Below are 19,529 nucleotides of genomic sequence, written 5' to 3'. Positions count from 1 at the left end.
TTTCAACCATCTCGATGGAGCACGACCATAGCACGTTAGTAATAACCTGGGCAGATTGATTTCATTTGCTGGTGGGAAAACTCTTGAAAATGAGTTAAATACAAGAATAGCAGTTCTGCCTGAAAAATATTCCTTACGGCGTCCTCGATTCTGAGCGAGTGTAGTTCACAGACAAAAACGAAAAAAAATCTCACAATTAAGGAGTCAATCGAACCACATTACTGCGTCGATTCGCCGAGTGGTAGTGACAACACTCAGTGCTGCACTATTACACCAGTTTTGTTTGCAGCCGCATTCGTTTCATTGGGTTCTGTTAAACGCACAAATTACTTCTCTCGTCAGCCTATCTGTTAACCTTCAAGCTTATGTAAGTCTAGCGTTTCATTGGATGACGCCATACAAGCGAACCTCGAATGTCATGTAAGAATGCGCATCGTTTATTACGCTCACCATTGCGGAATACACAAGTATCACCTTTCACGGACGCTTTCTGCCTTACCAAACTAGTGGTAAAATCGTAGCTGCTCTTCGCAACATGACTCAACACCTATTGACCTATATGTGCATCCTGTTCAAGTCGCCTGCCTTGCGAATTTTCATAGGACTGGCGTTCTTACGCAATGTTCATGCGTTTCAAGTTGTCTATTAATTCAGCCTCGCACAGCCATTCTTCTTAGCTTCCTTCTTAGCCCAGATGATGGGGCACCAAAAAACCTTGGCCCCGGGTGCAATACTCAGCCTAGGACCTGCGTTGCGACACCACGGACCCGAGCACACGAGGGTCGGACCCTCCCGCGTGTAGCCGTGCGCGGCTTAGCCGTGTCCGGGGAAAAGAGGATCCTGGGGGTTGAGCCGATGCCGGGTGTTCGGACCTATAAGGCCCCCCGGCGGAGGCAACACACCCCTTTGGCCTCGGCTTCACGCAGACGGCACCCCCGGACTGACCCACCCGGGGGAAATCGGTAGTTGCCTTTTCCTGTCTCTCTCTCCCTCCAGCCTTCGTCTTTCTCTCACTTTCCACCTTTCCTGTCTTCTCCTAGCTTCCGTTTACTTCCAATTTTTCCAGGCAGCAAGGGTTAACCTTGTGTGAATAACCAACCTAGGTTATCTCATATTTGGTTATAGTGATAACGTACAGCTGGCGTTTGCAGGACCTGTTTTTACAGTCCCTGTAACGTCCCCTTGTAGGGCTCCACGGTGGGTGGTTGGCGTTATCGCCGAAAATTACATTATTCTATGGCTAGTTCCTTCCCTCTCCTCCTTGATCGCCCTCACAAAAGAGGGCGCACCGAAGATGTGTTCAAGTTCTTTGGTCGTGAAAGACCCAACTTCCCACGGTATCATGTCATCCACTCTGAAAAATCCGATAAGCAAGTACGAAATATCTCCCCTTTTCTAGTTTCCAAGTCCTTAACTGATGTCCTTGGTCCAGGCTACAAGGTATCAAGGCTGGCAAGTGGCGATCTCCTGTTAGAACTACATGACCAGAAACAATACGAAAAGTTGCCCAGTCTAGTGTCATTTGGGGATGTTCCATTGACAGTAACTCCTCACCGCACTCTGAATACCACCCGCGGCGTTGTGTCTGATGACGATTTGCTCCAGCTGACAGAAGCTGAGCTCTTGGAGGGCTTCAGTGAGCAGAACGTTGTCAATGTCAGAAGAATTAAGATCAGAAGGGATGGTAAAGAAATTCAAACGAAGCACCTAATACTCACATTCGGTTCAAGTACTCTGCCCGAGTCTGTAGAGGCCGGGTACATCAAGCTCCGTGTCAGACCATAAGTACCGAACCCCCTAAGGTGTTTCAAATACCGGCGTTTCGGCCACAGCTCGCAGAGCTGCCGAGGCCGCCAAACATGTGCGAAATGTAGTGCCCTTGAACACGCCACTGAAGCATGTAATAACTCTCTCCACTGTGTAAACTGTGACGGGGATCACGCCGCGTACTCGCGGTCGTGCCCCTCATGGAAAAAGGAAAAAGAAATAGTTACAATCAAAGTTAAGGAAAATATATCGTTCAAAGAGGCACGAAGGCGGGTATCATACCTGCCCAAGAAAACCTTTGCCGATGTGGCGCGTCAGGGGGCAGCGTCACAACGGCCTCCGGCGGCTGTCCGACCCTCAAGCAGTGAGTTGGCAGTTACGCCATCTGCCCCCGCGGCGGTTGCAGCTAGCGCTGCTCCGTCAACCGAGGAGAAGGGATCATCGACCCCGAAGGTGGGTGCAGCCGAGGCTGCCTCAACCTCCCAGGTCCCTTCCAGCGCTGGCAACGGCCGGCGCAGCCAAATCCCCCAGGGAACCCCATCGACCTCCGGGCTGGTGGGCGCAGGGGTCTTGCCCTCCAAGGCGAGACTCTCCCTGGTGACTTCTCGCTCGCAAGAGCAGGTGTCCGGCGCCTCACAAGAGGCAATGGACACTACACCTATCCTCCAGGGGCGCCAAGCGCCTAAGGAGCGGCGAGGTTCACTCGAACGCTCCAGAAAGGGCAATACTCCCGTTACAGGGCCTCGAAAGGGCTCTGTAATTTAATCACAGTAATTTCCATAAACACTACTTCTGTTTCTGTACACACAGCACATATTATCACCCAATATGGATACACAAATAATTCAATGGAACGTCAGAGGTCTTCTCAGAAACCTTGATGACGTGCAAGAGCTCATTCAAAAACACAATCCAAAAGTGCTGTGTCTACAGGAAACACACTTAAAACCAAAACACACTAATTTTCTTCGACAGCACATTACTTTCCGCAAAGATCGCGATGATGCTATGGCATCATCTGGCGCTGTTGCCATTGTAATTCAAAAAAGCATAGCGTGTCAATGTTTACAGCTACGAACGGCCCTCGAAGCAGTAGCGGTTCGAGTTGTCCTGCTGAACAAACTCATCACTATTTGTTCGATTTACGTACCCCCGCATTACCAACTAAACAAACATGAATTTCAGTCCTTGATAGATCAATTGCCAGAACCTTATCTTGTTCTTGGCGATTTCAATGCACACAGCAGCTTGTGGGGAGACTCTCGTATTGATGCGCGAGGTCGTCTCGTTGAGCAGTTCCTTTTTTCTTCTGGAGCGTGCCTTCTTAATAAGAAAGAACCCACATATTACTCTCTTGCAAACAGAACCTTTTCGTCAATAGATCTTAGTATAGTTTCCGCGTCTATACTGCCCCAACTCGAATGGGAAGTTACAAATAATCCCTACGGAAGCGACGACTTCCCCATACTATTAAGAACACTTAAAGAAAATGAATATCTACCACAGGCTCCTAGGTGGAAGATTGACACAGTAGACTGGGAGGAATTCCGAAATTTAACTAGTATATCATGGGATGACATGTGTTCTTTAGAAATCGATGCTGCTGTGGAATACTTCACAGCCTTTATAATGGATGCCGCATGTAAATGCATACGTGAAGTAAGTGGCTCGGCATGCAAACGGCATGTCCCGTGGTGGAACGATGAATGTAGAGTCGCACGTAGGAATCAAAACAAGGCGTGGGGGTTGCTACGTGCTTCGCCCACTGCAGAGAATCTTGTTAACTTCAAGAAAGTTAAGTCTCAAGGCAGGAGAACCCGCCGACAGGCCAGAAGAGAGAGTTGGCAAAAGTTTTTATCGAACATCAACTCGTTTACAGATGAGGCGAAAGTCTGGAACCGCGTAAATAGAATTAGAGGCAGACAAACATATTCACTCCCTCTCGTAAACACCCAGGGTGATACGCTGCAACATCAGGCAGACTCACTTGGCGAACACTTTGAGAGTGTGTCAAGTTCAAAACATTATTCGAAATCCTTCCTAAAGTATAAACAAATAGAAGAATGTAAGCCACTCAAAGGAAAATGTCTACAAAATGAATCGTACAACTGCCCTTTCAGTATTGCCGAGTTCAGAGCTGCCTTGAGCTCATGCAAGAGCTCTGCACCTGGATCAGACAGACTCATGTATGAAATGATCAAAAACCTACCCAGTGATACCCAAGTTACACTACTCAGACTTTTCAACACCATTTGGGCTGCAGGATACCTCCCAACTGCATGGAAAGAAGCCATTGTGGTTCCTGTTTTAAAACAAGGCAAAGATCCTTCCTTAGTGGCAAGTTACCGCCCGATCGCCCTCACGAGTTGCCTTTGTAAGGTATTTGAAAAAATGATTAATCGGCGACTCATCCATTTCCTTGAAATGAGCAAAATGCTTGATCCGTATCAGTGCGGCTTCCGAGAAGGGCGGTCCACAACCGATCATCTCGTACGTGTTGAAGGAAATATCCGGGACGCATTTATACATAAACAGTTCTTCCTATCTATATTTCTCGATATGGAAAAGGCGTATGACACGACGTGGCGTTACGGAATTTTAAGAGACCTGTCAGAAATGGGCATCCACGGTAATATGCTTAATATAATAAAAAGCTATTTGTCAAATCGTACCTTCCGGGTAAAAGTCGGCAATGCACTCTCACGGCCTTTTACGCAAGAAACGGGTGTACCCCAAGGAGGCGTTCTCAGCTGCACACTCTTTATCGTGAAGATGAACGCGCTTCGTGCTTCATTACCACCCGCCATCTTTTACTCTGTCTACGTCGATGACATCCAAATAGCTTTCAAGTCCTGTAACCTCGCCGTCTGCGAGAGACAGGTACAGCATGGTTTGAACAAGGTGTCAGGGTGGGCAGAGAAAAATGGATTCAAAATCAATCCTCACAAGAGTTCTTGTGTTTTGTTTACAAGGAAGAGAGGCCTGGTTCCAGATCCCTGCTTAGAAGTGTGTGGACAACAGATACCTGTAAACAAAGAACACAAATTTCTAGGTGTCATACTTGACTACAGACTCACTTTCGTCCCCCACATTAAACATCTTAAAGAAAAGTGTCTAAAAACAATGAACATAATCAAACTTCTATCCCACACTACTTGGGGCAGTGACAGGAAGTGTTTATTGAAACTCTATAAAAGCCTCATTCGATCACGATTAGACTATGGTGCTGTGATTTATCACTCTGCCGCCCCGAGCGCACTAAAAATGCTAGACCCTGTCCACCATCTAGGAATCCGACTGGCCACAGGCGCTTTCAGAACAAGTCCCATACAAAGTTTATATGCAGAATCAAATGAGTGGTCACTTCATCTTCAGAGAACATACATGAGCCAAACATATTTTCTGAAAGTCCACTCAAATCCCCAACATCCCTGTTTTAATACCATTAATGACATGACATATGCTACACTCTTTCGCAAGCGTCCTTCCGTAAGACAGCCTTTCTCGCTGCATGTGAGGGAGCTTAGTGAAGAAATGCACGTTCCACTCCTCGAGCTTCCCCTAATGCATCCAGCCAAGCTACTGCCTCCGTGGGAGTGGCAGCTCATACAATGTGATATATCTTTCATGCAAGTTACAAAACACGCTCCAGAGATTGAAATCCTAATGCATTTCCGGGAACTCCAGCACAAATACTCCTGCACGGAGTTCTACACAGACGCATCGAAGTCACACGACGGGGTGTCCTATGCAGCCGTCGGTCTATCCTTCTCGGAATCCGACGTACTGCATCCGGAAACTAGTATCTTTACGGCTGAGGCCTACGCACTGCTGTCGACCGTAAAGCATATAAATAAATCACAACTCCAGAAATCAGTTATATATACGGACTCCCTCAGTGTTGTGAAGGCCTTCATGTCATTTTCTAAGCACAAAAACCCAGTCATCAACGAACTCTATTCCGTCCTATGTAAAACGTATATATGTAACCAGCATGTCATCATATGCTGGGTGCCCGGTCATAGGGCCATTGAAGGCAATGTTCTGGCGGACCAGATGGCCACATCAGTTGCATCGTATTCTGTAAATCCTACCGCAGCAGTCCCTGTCACAGATCTGAGGCCCTACTTGCGCAGAAAACTGCGGAACTACTGGCAACGCTCGTGGGACATGGAAACAAACAATAAACTGCATGTAATCAAGCCACAATTAGGTTTCTGGCCTCCCGTAACAAAATCCCGCCGGACAGATGTCCTATTCTGCCGTCTAAGAATAGGACACACTTTCGGCACACATAACTTTTTACTCACGGGAAACGAGCCTCCAACCTGTGGTAGATGCGGGGAGAGGCTGACCGTCCTCCACGTCTTACTGGAGTGTCGGAAAGCCGAATCTGAACGAAAGAAACATTTTCCCGTAGCATACCGCCAGCACATCCCCCTTCATCCAGTAATGTTACTAGGCCCAGAACCTTTATTTGACACCAACGCAGTACTAAGCTTTCTGAAAGATGTTGTCTTGCATGTTTTTAGCCCCACATGTTCGTAGCGGGTCCTCTCTCCAGAGGATGCCGCTGCGATAATTATTCTGAATAGCACATGCCTCTAGGCCCTTATGGTTCAAGGGCTCTGGCGAGGCAGTAGTGCTGTAAGCAATTTAAAGTCTCGCATATTTTAAACATTGCATCATTCTTTTACGATGGATTTTAAAGTTCATAGTATTCGTCATCAGTCATCGCCATAATTTTATAGCACGTAGATTTTACGCACTTTACAGCGACTATTATAGGCCACTTTACAGCCAAGTCACATCTTCCATAATACATCCTTAACACTACCACCAGTCATGGCGCTCTTTGGCCAAACCTGGCCCTTGCGCCACAAAACAACACACATCATCATCAGCCTAGGACCAATTTTCTTTTAAACTGCGAAGCACTTACGAAGGTTATACAGGCATCTTTTGTTTAGCTTTGTGCTGATAATTTCGCTCTTTCACTAAAGTCACTGTAAATAAACCTAGTTAGCCATACAACTCGATATAATTGACGCTGTTTCACCGCTCGCAAGAGCGCGTGTCCAGTGCCTCTCAAGAGGCCATGGACACAACACCCAGTCAGAAGGCGCAGTTGACGCCTAAGGAGCGGCGCGACATTGTCGACCGCTCCAAGAAAGACAAAACTCCAATTACAGGGCCTCAAAAGGGCACTGTAAGCTAAATCAAGTCCTCTTTGACACATAGCACAACATTGATTTTAATATGGATACACTGATTATTCAGTGGAATATCAGAGGCCTGCTTTGCAACCTCGATGATATCCAAGAACTCCTTAGTCAACTAACTCCTAAAGTGCTGTGTGTCCAAGAGACTCATTTGAAATCTAAACACAAACACTTCCTACGTCAGTATCTTATTTTTCGGAAGGATCGCGATGATGCCCTCGCATCATCCGGCGGCGTTGCCATCATAGCTGACAAATCTATAGCCTGTCAACACTTACAGCTACAAACACCCCTTGAGGCAATGGCCATTCGAGCTGTACTGTTAAATAAGCTGATAACCATCTGCTCCCTATATATACCGCCGCATTTTCAGCTCCACAAACAAGAATTTCAGGCACTAATAGATCAGTTGCCTGAACCATATCTTGTGCTTGGAGATTTAAATGCGCACAGCAACCTGTGGGGCGACTCGCGCTGCGACGCGAGAGGTCGCTTGATTGAACAGTTCCTTTTTTCTTCAGGTGCATGTCTTTTGAACGGGAAGGAGCCCACGTATTATAACATGGCAAACAAAACATATTCCTCAATAGATATTAGCATAGCATCTCCTACTCTTCTACCTTACTTTAAATGGAAAGTTATTAAAAACCCATACGGTAGTGATCATTTCCCTGTAGTTCTAAGCACACCAATGGCTAATGAATGCCTTCCACAATTACCTCGCTGGAGAACTGATTCGGCTGACTGGGAAACGTTCAAAAAGCTTGCTTGTTTATCCTGGGACGACATGTGTGCTTTAAGCATAGACGCTGCTGTTGAATATTTTACGGCTTTTCTCCTTGACACCTCCGCCAAATGTATCCCTGTAACAAGTGGATTGTCCACAAAACGCCGTCTTCCGTGGTGGAACGATGAGTGTCGGAAAGCGCGAAAGAAGCAAAACAAGGCATGGGGTTTACTTCGGGATTCTCCGACAGCAGAAAATCTAGTCAATTTCAAGCAGGTCAAATCCCAGGGTCGAAGAACGCGGCGACAAGCTAGAAGAGAGAGTTGGAGAAAGTATATATCAGGCATTAACTCTTACACGGACGAAACAAAGGTTTGGAATAGAGTTAATAGAATAAAGGGTCGACAGTCTTACTCTCTGCCTTTAGTGAATACTCAAGGCGACAGCATGGAAGATCAGGCGAACTTTCTTGGCGCACATTTCGAACAGATATCCAGCTCGTCGCACTACTCTGAAACATTTCAAAGGTACAAAAGGCAAATAGAAGGACAACCATTAGAGCGGAAAAGCACAAAATACGAGGCATACAATAGACCCTTTTGCATGGCAGAGCTTCAGGCAGCACTAAACAGCTGCAACCAATCTGCCCCCGGATCTGACCGCATCCTATGTGAAATGCTCAAACACCTGCCACCTGAAACACAAAAAACCCTTCTTTGTCTCTACAATTCTATATGGACGTCCGGCCGCATTCCCTCTGCTTGGAAAGAGGCCATCATAATTCCTATTTTGAAACAGGGTAAGGACCCTTCCTTGGCAAATAGTTATAGGCCCATAGCATTGACGAGCTGCTTATGCAAAGTTTTTGAAAAGATGGTAAACAGTCGCCTTGTCCACTATCTAGAAATAAACAAGCAATTAGACCCATATCAATGTGGTTTCAGAGAGGGCAGATCGACGACAGATCAGCTGGTGCGCATGGAAATGTACATCAGGGATGCCTTTGTCCACAAACAACTTGTATTATCAGTATTTCTTGATATGGAGAAGGCGTATGATACTACGTGGCGCTTCGGGATCCTTCGGGATCTTTCTGCAATGGGCATTCGCGGCAACCTGCTGAGAATAATTGAAAGCTATCTCTCTAACAGGACATTTCGTGTTAGAGTTGGCAACGTACAGTCTCGACCATTTTTACAGGAGACAGGTGTACCGCAGGGTGGAGTACTGAGTTGTACGTTATTTATTGTTAAAATGAACTCCCTCCACACCGTATTGCCCCGCACACTCTTCTACTCCGTCTATGTGGACGATGTACAGATAGGGTTCAGGTCATGCAACGCTAGCATTTGCGAGAGGCAGCTACAACTTGGCTTGAATAGACTCTCAAGGTGGGCGGACGAGAATGGATTTAAATTGAACCCCCAAAAAAGCACATGTGTCTTATTTACAAACATGAGAGGTGTACTGCCACACCCAGACATCAATATTAATGGAGAAAGATTAACTGTTAGTCATGAACACAAATTCTTAGGTATTATTCTGGACACAAAGCTTAACTTCATTCCCCACTTAAAATATCTTAAAGAAAAATGCCTGAAGACCATGAACCTCCTCAAGCTGCTCTCTCGAACAACTTGGGGCAGTGACAGGAAGTGTCTCCTTAGCCTGTACAAGAGTCTCATACAATCACGCCTCGACTACGGAGCCGTGGTGTACCACTCCGCAACAGAGACTGCGCTAAAGATTCTCGACCCAGTCCACAACCTCGGTATACGACTGGCAACAGGCGCCTTCAGAACGAGCCCTGTTGAAAGTCTCTACGTTGAGTCCAACGAATGGTCCTTACATCTGCGAAGAATATTCTTAAGTTTATCATACTATTCTAAGGTAAAATCAGACACCGAACATCCATGCCATTCCATCGTTAGCGACCTGTGCGCTGCCAGACTTTACAGTAACCGTCCACGTATTAGAATCCCTTTGAGCCTACGCTTGGAAGCAATGGTAGACGAAACAGACATTCATCTCCCCGAAAATATCCTACCTCCCACTCGCCTTCCACCGCCTTGGGAATGGCAGACCATGGAGTGCGATATCTCGTTTGTCGAAATAACAAAACATGCACCTGAGGCACACATACGATCACACTTCCTCGAACTCCAAGCGAAGTACTGTTGTGCCGAATATTATACAGATGCTTCCAGATCATCTGCTGGTGTCGCGTATGCAGCTCTAGGGCCATCTTTTTCCACCTCGGATTCTCTAAATCCCAACACAAGTATTTTCACGGCTGAGGCGTACGCGATACTCTCAGCTGTAAAACATATCAGACAAAGTAATCTCAATAAGGCCATCATTTTCACAGATTCATTAAGCGTAGTAAGAGCCTTAATGAGTTTACGAAAACATAAGAACCCTGTTTTTAATGAACTATACACACAACTATGCCTAGCATTAATGTACAGCCAGAACATCATCCTATGTTGGGTACCTGGCCATAGGGGCATAAAAGGCAATGTAGCTGCTGACGAAAGTGCAACGTCAGTCACCTTTAATGAAACGGATATGAATAAACCAATATCAGCAAAAGAACTTAAGCCCTTCTTACGCAACAAACTGAGGAAGTACTGGCAGGACCAATGGGATAATGCAGTATTGAATAAGCTACACGTTATTAAGCCAAAATTAGGGAACTGGATAACTGAAAGAACAACAAGACATAAGGAAGTGCTTCTGTGTAGATTAAGAATAGGACATACGTACGCCACTCACTCCTACCTTTTGACGGGAAGCGAACCTCCGACATGTAGCAAATGTGGCAAGAGCCTTACAGTTATCCATGTTCTTATACAATGCACTGAAATAGAGGCAGAAAGAAAAAAGCACTTTCCCTCTGCTTATATCCAACACATACCGTTACATCCAGCATTTTTTCTTAGCAATGAACCCCTTTTTACTTTTCAATCACTATTCAACTTTTTATTTGAAACTGACACCCTAAATGTGATTTGGCCAGGCTACTTGTAGCGCGGCCTCCACCTGGAGGTCGTAGCTGCAATGAAAACATTCTCTAGAGCACCTGCCTCCCAGTCCTTGATTTCAAGGCTTTGCTGAGGCACTAGTGCTACAGATTACATAATTTACTGAACATGCCCATCTTGTGAAACATCTGTTGTCACCGCGGAAACGATCATTCACAGTCATTTTTATACCATGTATATACTTGTATTTTACGCACTTTAGAGTAAATAAAATTTAGGCCCTTTTACAGCCACATCGCACCACATGCATATACTCAGCTTTTTAGCGAATATTTTAGGCCACTATACAGCCGTGTTTCATTACTCCCCGCAATTAACACCCATATATCATTCAGAAGTACAGACCATCGACTTGGCGCTCTTTGGCCACATCTGGCCCTTGCGCCAAAAAACCCTACTAATCATCATAATTGACGCTGTTTCTCATTTTTTAGGTGCACCTAATATTAAAAAAGCTTGATGAAAAAAAGTTTAGTTGGCAGTTTCCACTACCTAGTACACATAATATTTGTATAGAAAGCATTCCATGATTTGATCCGATGCGATTGATGCGGGTTTGTTGTACTCAAACTGCGCGTCGCCAATGTGAAATGTTGTGTGAACAAACTATAGCAATCTGGTTCTGATCACCTGGCCTTCTCGCTTTTCATCCAGACCCTCCGAGGTGCGATTCCGAGGAAGACCGCATCCTGAACGTCGAGAGAGACGCGGCCGTCAACGTGACCTGCGGTGTGCGAGCTGATCCTAGCGACGGCCTACGCTATTTCTGGCAGCTCGCGGAGAACGCCACGGGCGGCACCGAAGCCACGGGGAGAAGCCCGCCTGCCCGGCGCATGCAAGCGCGCCTGCCGCTCGTCACGACATCGAACCGCCTGGAGATGATCGTCAACGCTTCGCTCTTGAACGCGGCGCTAGCGTGCTGGGCGGAGAACGCCGCGGGAACTCAGAAGAGGCGCTGTCGATTCAAGTTCCTATACAAGGGTGCGTGCGCAAGCAGTCGTTCCGATACCACGTGCCCGAGCCATATTAATGTTTTATATTTCACTCCTTCTTTTTTATTGTGATAGCAATTATATGGACACTCCAGGCGCATTTATGCCGTCGTCGTCGGCGTCGGCGTGAGGTTTCGTAAAAAGTCCAACGGCGATAAAAGCGCCCCCGCGCGCCATATGCTGTATGAGCAAGTGAAGGCGTGCGAGGGTGGCCCGCTATCACGGCTCAATCTCGCGCGCGAAAGGGAGGAAGGCGGGGAGGAAGCGCGCCGTCTTCCGTCGTGAGCAAGAGGGTAGGGCAGGGGAGGGGGGGGGCGTTATATGAAAGATCCTCCAAAACGTTCAACCAGACTAAATCATTCCGAAACAATCTATCTTCCCCCAAGTCGTGTTAATGTTCGCAAGCATTCCCTTTTTCCGTCAGCCATTTCCCAGTGGAACAAGTTAACTAACGATATTGTGTGTTGCAATAACATCGACCTCTTTTGTTAACCGTATTCAGTGTATTGACTTGTCATCATGATTTTTTCATTGCATTTCTCTACCACTCCTTGTGACGGGCCGTGAGGAGCCTACAGTATACTCAAATAAAAAAAAATTCCAGGTGACCCAGGTGGGTGCGTTCGGCCGCCCGGGCCGCTGTATCTTGAAATCGATCTGCGACAGGCACGGCGTCTGCCGTGCGCTGTGTTTTCGCGGCTTAGTTCGCGTTGTTGCGAGAGACAACGCGAAGGTCAATTCGCTCGCTGTTGCTGCCGCGCTTCCTCATTCCTGCGTTTTGACAGCCAGTTTCCGCGATCGTGGAATGAGATGCGTTCATATTTGCTTCTGCGCACGTGACACCATGGTTGGTAATTTAGTTAGTACGCTCATGTTAGACGTTTATACGTCTGATAAAACTATTGTCCTTACTTGGTAGACCTGTCGACTAATTGGCTATTGCAATCAATGCTTCGCCTTTCGGGCGAAACTGCAACTTTCTTTCAAGCTGCTGGAGAACACAAAGGCTTTCTCTTTGAAATCGTTGCTTCGAGCTGCTCGTGTCTCTTTTCCCAATATCTTTCCAAGAACTTCGAACAAAAGAAAATGTGTCGATTACGTTTATGTATATACTTTTTTAAAGCTAAAAGTTTTGTTAGGTAATATGTATCCCTCTCTATCACCAGACATAGACGCCAGACACAGACAGCAGACATCTTCGCATTACCAGGAAACAGAAGCTTGACCTTAAAACTAGAGAATTTAGTCTAATTACATAGCAGCGATGCTAGTTCATTCATCTTTCATAATGAAATGATGAAAGGCAAGCAAAATAACACGCAAACAACGCGTACACTCCACGCGTTTCTTTAAAAATTTATTTGGGAAATTTTCCGCACAGCAAGACGACTTCTACGCATTACCACGGAACTATGCTGTGCTAGTGGGGGCAAATAATAGTGAATGGTGTTATCGTTTATTTTCTGTCTGGTCTGCGTAACGGTATGCTGGCTAAACCCGCAACTGAGATGCCCTAGACTGATACTGTATCGTGCAATAGTTCTTAACTTTGACAACGACTTGATACTTAAAGTAATTTGTAGATTCTGCGAAGTGTAATAATGTTCGTTTCTCTTTCTCGCTGTCTCTCTCGGTCTCTCTATGTGCAACTTACGGCGGGGTTCCACAAACACCAACTGAAGCCAACTCGCTTGCTTCAGCTCAGTACAATTTATAGGCCTAGGTGTTTCGCGAACTGATGATTCTTAATATCCCAAAGAGTGAGCGAGTGAGTGAAGCAACTTTATTTGGTCCACAATATACGGGAGTAAGCTCAACGTCACCTGGCTAGGCCCACTCGTGGGCCATCAAGTGAAACCTGACGGCCCTCTCGCGGGCCCTCAGGACTGCCAGGATTTGAGAGGTCTGGTCCTGGGCCCTAATGAGCTTCATCATTTCCTCTTGGGTGAAAGTGGGACCGGCAGAGGCGCAGCCCCACAGGACATGCTCAGGAAAAAAAATCAGTGCTCCTTTAAACAGCCGTAGAAGTTGTCGTCAAAAATAAAAAGAAACAGCGTCCACCGGCCGTCTTCGCAGGTCGGAACTCGCCCGCTCTGACGTGCAGTGCGGGAAACTACACGGACAGCTCCTTCTCGCTGACCTGTTTCGCGCCTCTCGTCAACGGCACGACGGCGACGTCCACGAAGTTGAAACAGGAACGGCGACTCCTAGTAGAAGTACTTGACACCAGGAGGGGCAACCGGTCGGAACGGAGCTTCTGGAGCACGGACCTGGGCCCGATACTCGTCAACCGACTCCGCTCTGCCACCGACTACTTGGTCGTCGTTCGAATGCCTCCGGAGGCGAGCTTTCGGACTTACGTGCGCACCCTGGGCCCGGCTCAAACCCTGATTGGTCAAGGAGGTGAGACAACGTGTCGTGCCGCATGCTTCTTAGAGCGTGGGACACGATATAATGAAATAGTGCATCGTGGAATGCAATTCGAACCTCTGAAAGGAGACTGTGTGAACTGGGTGCTTGCGTTCTTTTGCATCGTCAGATTTCTCCTGTGAGGATTGCTGATGGACCTTAATGAGGGCCTGTCACAAAAAAAAGAAAAAGGAAAAACGTGATACCCTGATGTGTGACTGCGCCTTCGAATCTGTCTTGCCTCTCTATAGTAAGTGTTGTAAATTGCTTCGGTGGAGACTGACGCACCCGCTTTTCGCCTCACTAGATGACCCCGACTTCCTTGAAGAATGTCAGAGAGCAATGCTTTATTTAGACTACGTTGTGCCAAAGCATGGCGAATGACTTCACCTTCTATGAAGCTGGCAGCAGGGCAGTATACATTTAAAAAAGAAGAGAAAGCTGATAAATCAAATACAAGAAATTCTGTTGGCGTATATGTAGGCGCCGTATGCTACTCCCCATAGGGAAGAAGGTCGGGAACAGAAAGGCCCTAGGGAGAGGAAAGCGAAAAAAAAAGCAAGCAAATGTACGATCATGGTACGTGCAGGTAAGACAGAGGTGATGTACATGGACGTTAATAGGCTAAAGCGTGTCGATTATTTCAGCGCCTTGAAGGAATGAGAAAAGAAAATTTAAAGCTCTACGTTCCTTTGGAGGAGAATGCACAGTAACTGCTATTCTTGCTATATCTAGTGGTTTCTCAGAAGAAGAACCCGTTCTACTGAAGTTACAGCTTCTCTCGTCTCTGAAACCTGAACATTCCAATAGAAAGAATGTGTTCCACAGTTTGTAACGCACCGCACTTGTCACACTACGAGTTGATTTGTCAGTGCAATCCCCGAAAGGTACATTAATACAACCTGTAACACATTGTTAAGATGTGACGCCGGAGTATGGGCGTACTCCAAGGCCTAAGAACGACTCCCTTCGAGCCGTCTTCCTCGCATTACCCTACCGTGTCATCTCTCAGAAGTTTTCCCTCTAGACAGTAGGCAGGACTCAGTGAATTGACGTTCCCATTGAACTTTGAGAGTGTAATTTTAACTCGCCCGCAGATGTCAAGAGGAACTCTCCTGGCGGAAGCTCGACGCTTGCCCTGAGCGTTGTCGTGCTGGCGTGCAGCCTCGCCGTCACACTGGTGGCACTGATCGGCCTTTACTGCGCGTCGGCCCGCGATAACTGGAGGAGGAAGCGGCAAAAGCCACCGGACAAGGATTACAAAAGCGACACCGGCTCCGCTGGTCGTGAAGACGTGGACTCCGTGCACACTCGAGACCACAAGGCCTACCTCGCCGCGACGGATAGCGGCTGACAGCGTGGACTGAACGCGCAGTGTAAAACCCAACCTGGATCGATAGTCATCGATAGAAGAAGGCAGGGCCACGGATATTTCGTGAAGCGGAACGCCGTTTGATGATGATCGGAGCAGATAAGGAAGTTAGCTAATTGCGGACGCTAAGTTACATTAGCGAGCTTAATGGACATTAGAGAGCAACACGGTAACATGTTGCCGGTGCTGTAGACGGCAGTGGCAACGCTGTGAGCGACTTCCGTGACGCTTTGTGCAACCGCAGCCTCTTAGAAATGTTTGTTACACTGGCGTTCTTGTCGAAGAAAAAATGAGAAAGGAACTGCCACGATAGATACTGTGTCGTTGCCGAATCTTCAATCCGGCAGCTAAGTATAATGTGGTTGATTACAGCACTGTATGCTCGGTGACCTCTCTGGTTAAATTGCGCGCCACAAGACGGCGCGAACAGCGCGGACGACGTCTCCGGTAGCCTGGCTACCCGTGAAACGCAATGCGTTTTACGGACAAGTTAAATATCTCTAACAGCTTGCCATAACAGCGATCGAGAATGCATGGCCTGTACTACGCGAATGTTGCGAGCAGCAAAACGACTGCTTTCTATTTCTGTCCAAATTGAGTAGTTTTGAGCAGTAGACATATTCTTAAGGGGTATGTATATCTTACGGGCTTTGGGTTGCTTGGATAAAGCCATATTCTGCGACAGACTGTGACTGGGTGACACTGTGCACAGCATGACGTGGCATATCTCTGTGTGCCACACTGACACTGTTCGTGAGCGCGTGACGCTTTGACAGACTGTGCGTGACGGCGCCCACGACGGTAGTCTAGACAGTTCTTTCCGTCATTTTCTCCTCCGTTTTCTTTTCTGTTGTGTTATCTACTCTTTTTTGGAGCATACTGCAGTCTGCGGGGGAAAGCGTCGGGTAGAACGTTTTGCCTTCCCTTATGTTTTATTTTTCCTTATTATCTCCATTAAATAGTGGGGAAAGAGGTTTCTCAGACGATTGCACACAGCATCTGGTGTTTCCAGGAGGTCACCAGACTATCCGAAGAGAGGTACAACGTCGTTCTCTTACGTTTCTTGCGAACAGTCCGATACTGTATATCCAGAAAAAGGGGCTACCGACGGATCTCTTTCCGACATCGTCTGCAAGGCTAAAACCGCCCGGAACACCACCACCATCGTTGTATCTCTGATTACGAAGCCGCTACATCTCCGGGAGGCAAAAAAAAAAAGAATCGTAACACAAGGAAAATTAGAACGAAACATTTGAGATCGGTTCTAAGCTCTGTGCCGTGTGTTATGTACTTTCTCGTCTCTCGTCTGTGTGCACTCGTTTCTTGTTCCTTTTTTTTTTCTTAATCGTTTACGTGTCTTGACGAAGTGCGTACTTGGGTAGATTTTCACTAACAAAAGCCTAAAGAGACAAAAGGAGCCATCGAGAAACAGCGACCCCCTCCCAACATTCAGAGCTCTGAATGATTGGATGGGTTAAAGCTACCACTACAAGGTTTCTACGCATTTTTTTTTCCTCTGCAGAAACGAGTTGACACAAACATATGTGAAGGCTGCCTGCTTTTCCTTAGTCTATCAAGAGGGTTCTTAACGCGGAGTTCCACATCGAGGAAAATTAAAACAGCTATATATGTGTGCAGATTTTGTACTTTGTTTGTTTTATCTTGGTCTGCAGTGCAGTCCAATGTCATGAGTTGGCGAACAAGGAGGCCCTCAGCATAGTGTCAGTACTTGTACACATGGACGTGTGTGTTGAAACGTTGGCTCAGTGAGGAGGGTTCACTTGTTGGCCTTTTCTTGGTGAATTCGAGTCTCTATCAGCGAAGGCTGGAAACTGCTCGTGAGACAGACTGCGTGAGACGTCAGGTTGGACACTTCTTTTTTTTTTCTTGTAAAGTTTGACACACGTTGAAGGTGTATCAAATTAACTACTTATTAATGAGACGTTTTATTTATTGTCCATGCGTGCGGCTTCAGGCTATCGTGGCTGTGCATTTCGATGTTAAATTCATTTTCGGTGGAGCAAGTGCATGAGTACAGGAATCTAATCATATACGTTCAGGTTTATATTGACGGTAGACACGCAGCAATGTTAGCTACCTAACTGGGAGAATAGGTGGGAAACATTTTCCGCCTTTCGTTATTTTTCACAATCGAAATAATGTGTGAGGATAAAACGAAAGCTCCAACGAAAGCTCTTAGAGATGCACAAAGTGCTTTAAAGTAGTTCATGCTTCACAGAATAGAAAGACAGCGATATTTCACCGCCCCTACTTTTGCGCTACTTGTCGTTAAACGTTGAAATGGAGAAGTTGTCGCTGGGTAAATATCGAAAAAGAAAGCGAGCAAAAGTAAAAGAGAAGTCGCATATTTCCCGAAAGGATACGTTGCTTTATATAATGCATTAGACAGCTACATGAAGTAAGGTTAGTACTTTTATCGGCCGTCTAAACTCCAGTAAAAGTTCACTGAATGATCAGGTTGACAAGCGTTGTGTCACGCGTGCACGGGAAACTATGAACACATCTCACTCGATGGCCACGAACACTCACTGTCCCAACTCTGGCGTGACAAAGGGCGCCGAAGCGAAAGTTTCGTATTGCCTTTCGCCTCGCCCCTTCTTGGAAACTTGAAATTACGCGACCTCCAACAGTGGGAACGCGGGAACACAATGCACATGAAGCGACCCGCCATCCCGGCTCACCCTGGCTTTGCACCCGCCGCAGATTACATCCGTGATTGAGCACGCAGGCCGCGTATGCGCTCAGTCACGTGGACACCCATACGCAGCCACGGCCGGGTCAGAGCAGAAGACGCGTGCTCACCTGCCACCCCCCCCCCCTCTTGGCATACGCTTCATCCCGTGACTCCCCATGACGAGCAGGCGGAACGGCGACTCGAATCTAGCCACCGTCGGGCGCTCTCTTATCGCATTTGCACTTTACACGAAACATTGCGACAAAATGTATTAATTCATGCAATGTTAAGGTACTAATAGGAGGTCCTCCTGACAGTTCTTGTAACTCCGGGACTTCCTTCTGTACTAATGATGAATGATTAAATAAACATGCCGCAAAAAAAATATGTGACGACACGGAAAGCAGAAAAAAAATCGCGAGGACGGCGTCGAAAATTCGCCTAGGGTGTCCGTATACTTGTCACAATAAAATACCGCGGTGGTTCTGCTGTGAAGCTCTACGTCACTGCTTCGAGTGCCGGTCGTGGCGGCCGAATTCCGATAAAGGTTGAAAGCATAACCGCATTAGCACTATAGTTTGCTTTCTGAACCTCATGCGGCTAGATGTCAGAATTTTGATGGCTCGATGTTCTGTAAGGGGTGACACCGGAGCTCCGGTACCGCTCGTAGGCGTCCAGGGAGCCCGATGTCAGCCTAAGGGGCAGGGGTTAGTCGACAAAGCGCTTTGCCGCTTTACTCAGCGATACAAAAATGCACGCAGAAACTCCAGTTGTATATAAGTATGCGTAAGCACTGTACCCCTTGCTCATCTCCACAAAGCTCGGTCTCATTATCAATGTTATGAGACTCGAGACAACCGGTATAAATGACAGCGCTGCGGCAACGCCAACTGTTGCGGATTTCGGCGCAAGAAGCACTGATAACGCAAGCAAACTACTTCAGATGGCGGCGAAAGGTGCGCTGATGATGTTCCGATCACTAGAACCTGGTATCGCTCTTTATGGCGCCTTATCCATCCATGTTGAACCACTGTGCTCCGCGCAGACCATATCTTGAACGCGACCTGCGATGCAGACAGAGTGGCGACGGCTGATAGCTTCGCGCGCTGTGTTCTCGCCGCTTCGCGTTGGATAGAGACGCGCGGACCCGTATAAGCAATCAGCGAAAGGGCCGGGGTGCGGTGTGTACTGTGCGCTTTAATAATATTTGGGGTTTTACGTGCCAAAACCACTTTCTCATTATGAGGCACGCCGTAGTGGAGGACTCCGGAAATTTCGACCACCTGGGGTTCTTTAACGTG

General features: G+C 47.0%; 1 protein-coding gene across 3 annotated transcripts in view; it reads left to right on the top strand.

Moving 5' to 3' along the window:
* Positions 1-16,963, top strand: part of LOC135914570 (hemicentin-2-like) — a 179,763-nt gene extending 162,800 nt beyond the window's left edge. For all 3 annotated transcript variants that reach the window (XM_065447483.2, XM_070540372.1, XM_065447482.2), the window contains 3 exons: positions 11,415-11,741; positions 13,829-14,155; positions 15,259-16,963. In XM_065447483.2, the coding sequence (XP_065303555.1) occupies positions 11,415-11,741; positions 13,829-14,155; positions 15,259-15,515 (911 nt within the window). In that variant the 3' untranslated portion in view covers positions 15,516-16,963. The remainder of the gene's footprint in view (positions 1-11,414; positions 11,742-13,828; positions 14,156-15,258) is intronic.
* The last annotated feature ends 2,566 nt before the right edge of the window (positions 16,964-19,529 follow it).

The sequence above is a fragment of the Dermacentor albipictus genome, chromosome 6 (assembly GCF_038994185.2).
Source record: "Dermacentor albipictus isolate Rhodes 1998 colony chromosome 6, USDA_Dalb.pri_finalv2, whole genome shotgun sequence".
NCBI classification, from domain to species: Eukaryota; Metazoa; Arthropoda; class Arachnida; order Ixodida; family Ixodidae; genus Dermacentor; species Dermacentor albipictus.
Note: the sequence above shows the minus strand (reverse complement) of the source record. Positions and strands in the feature narration are given on the sequence as shown.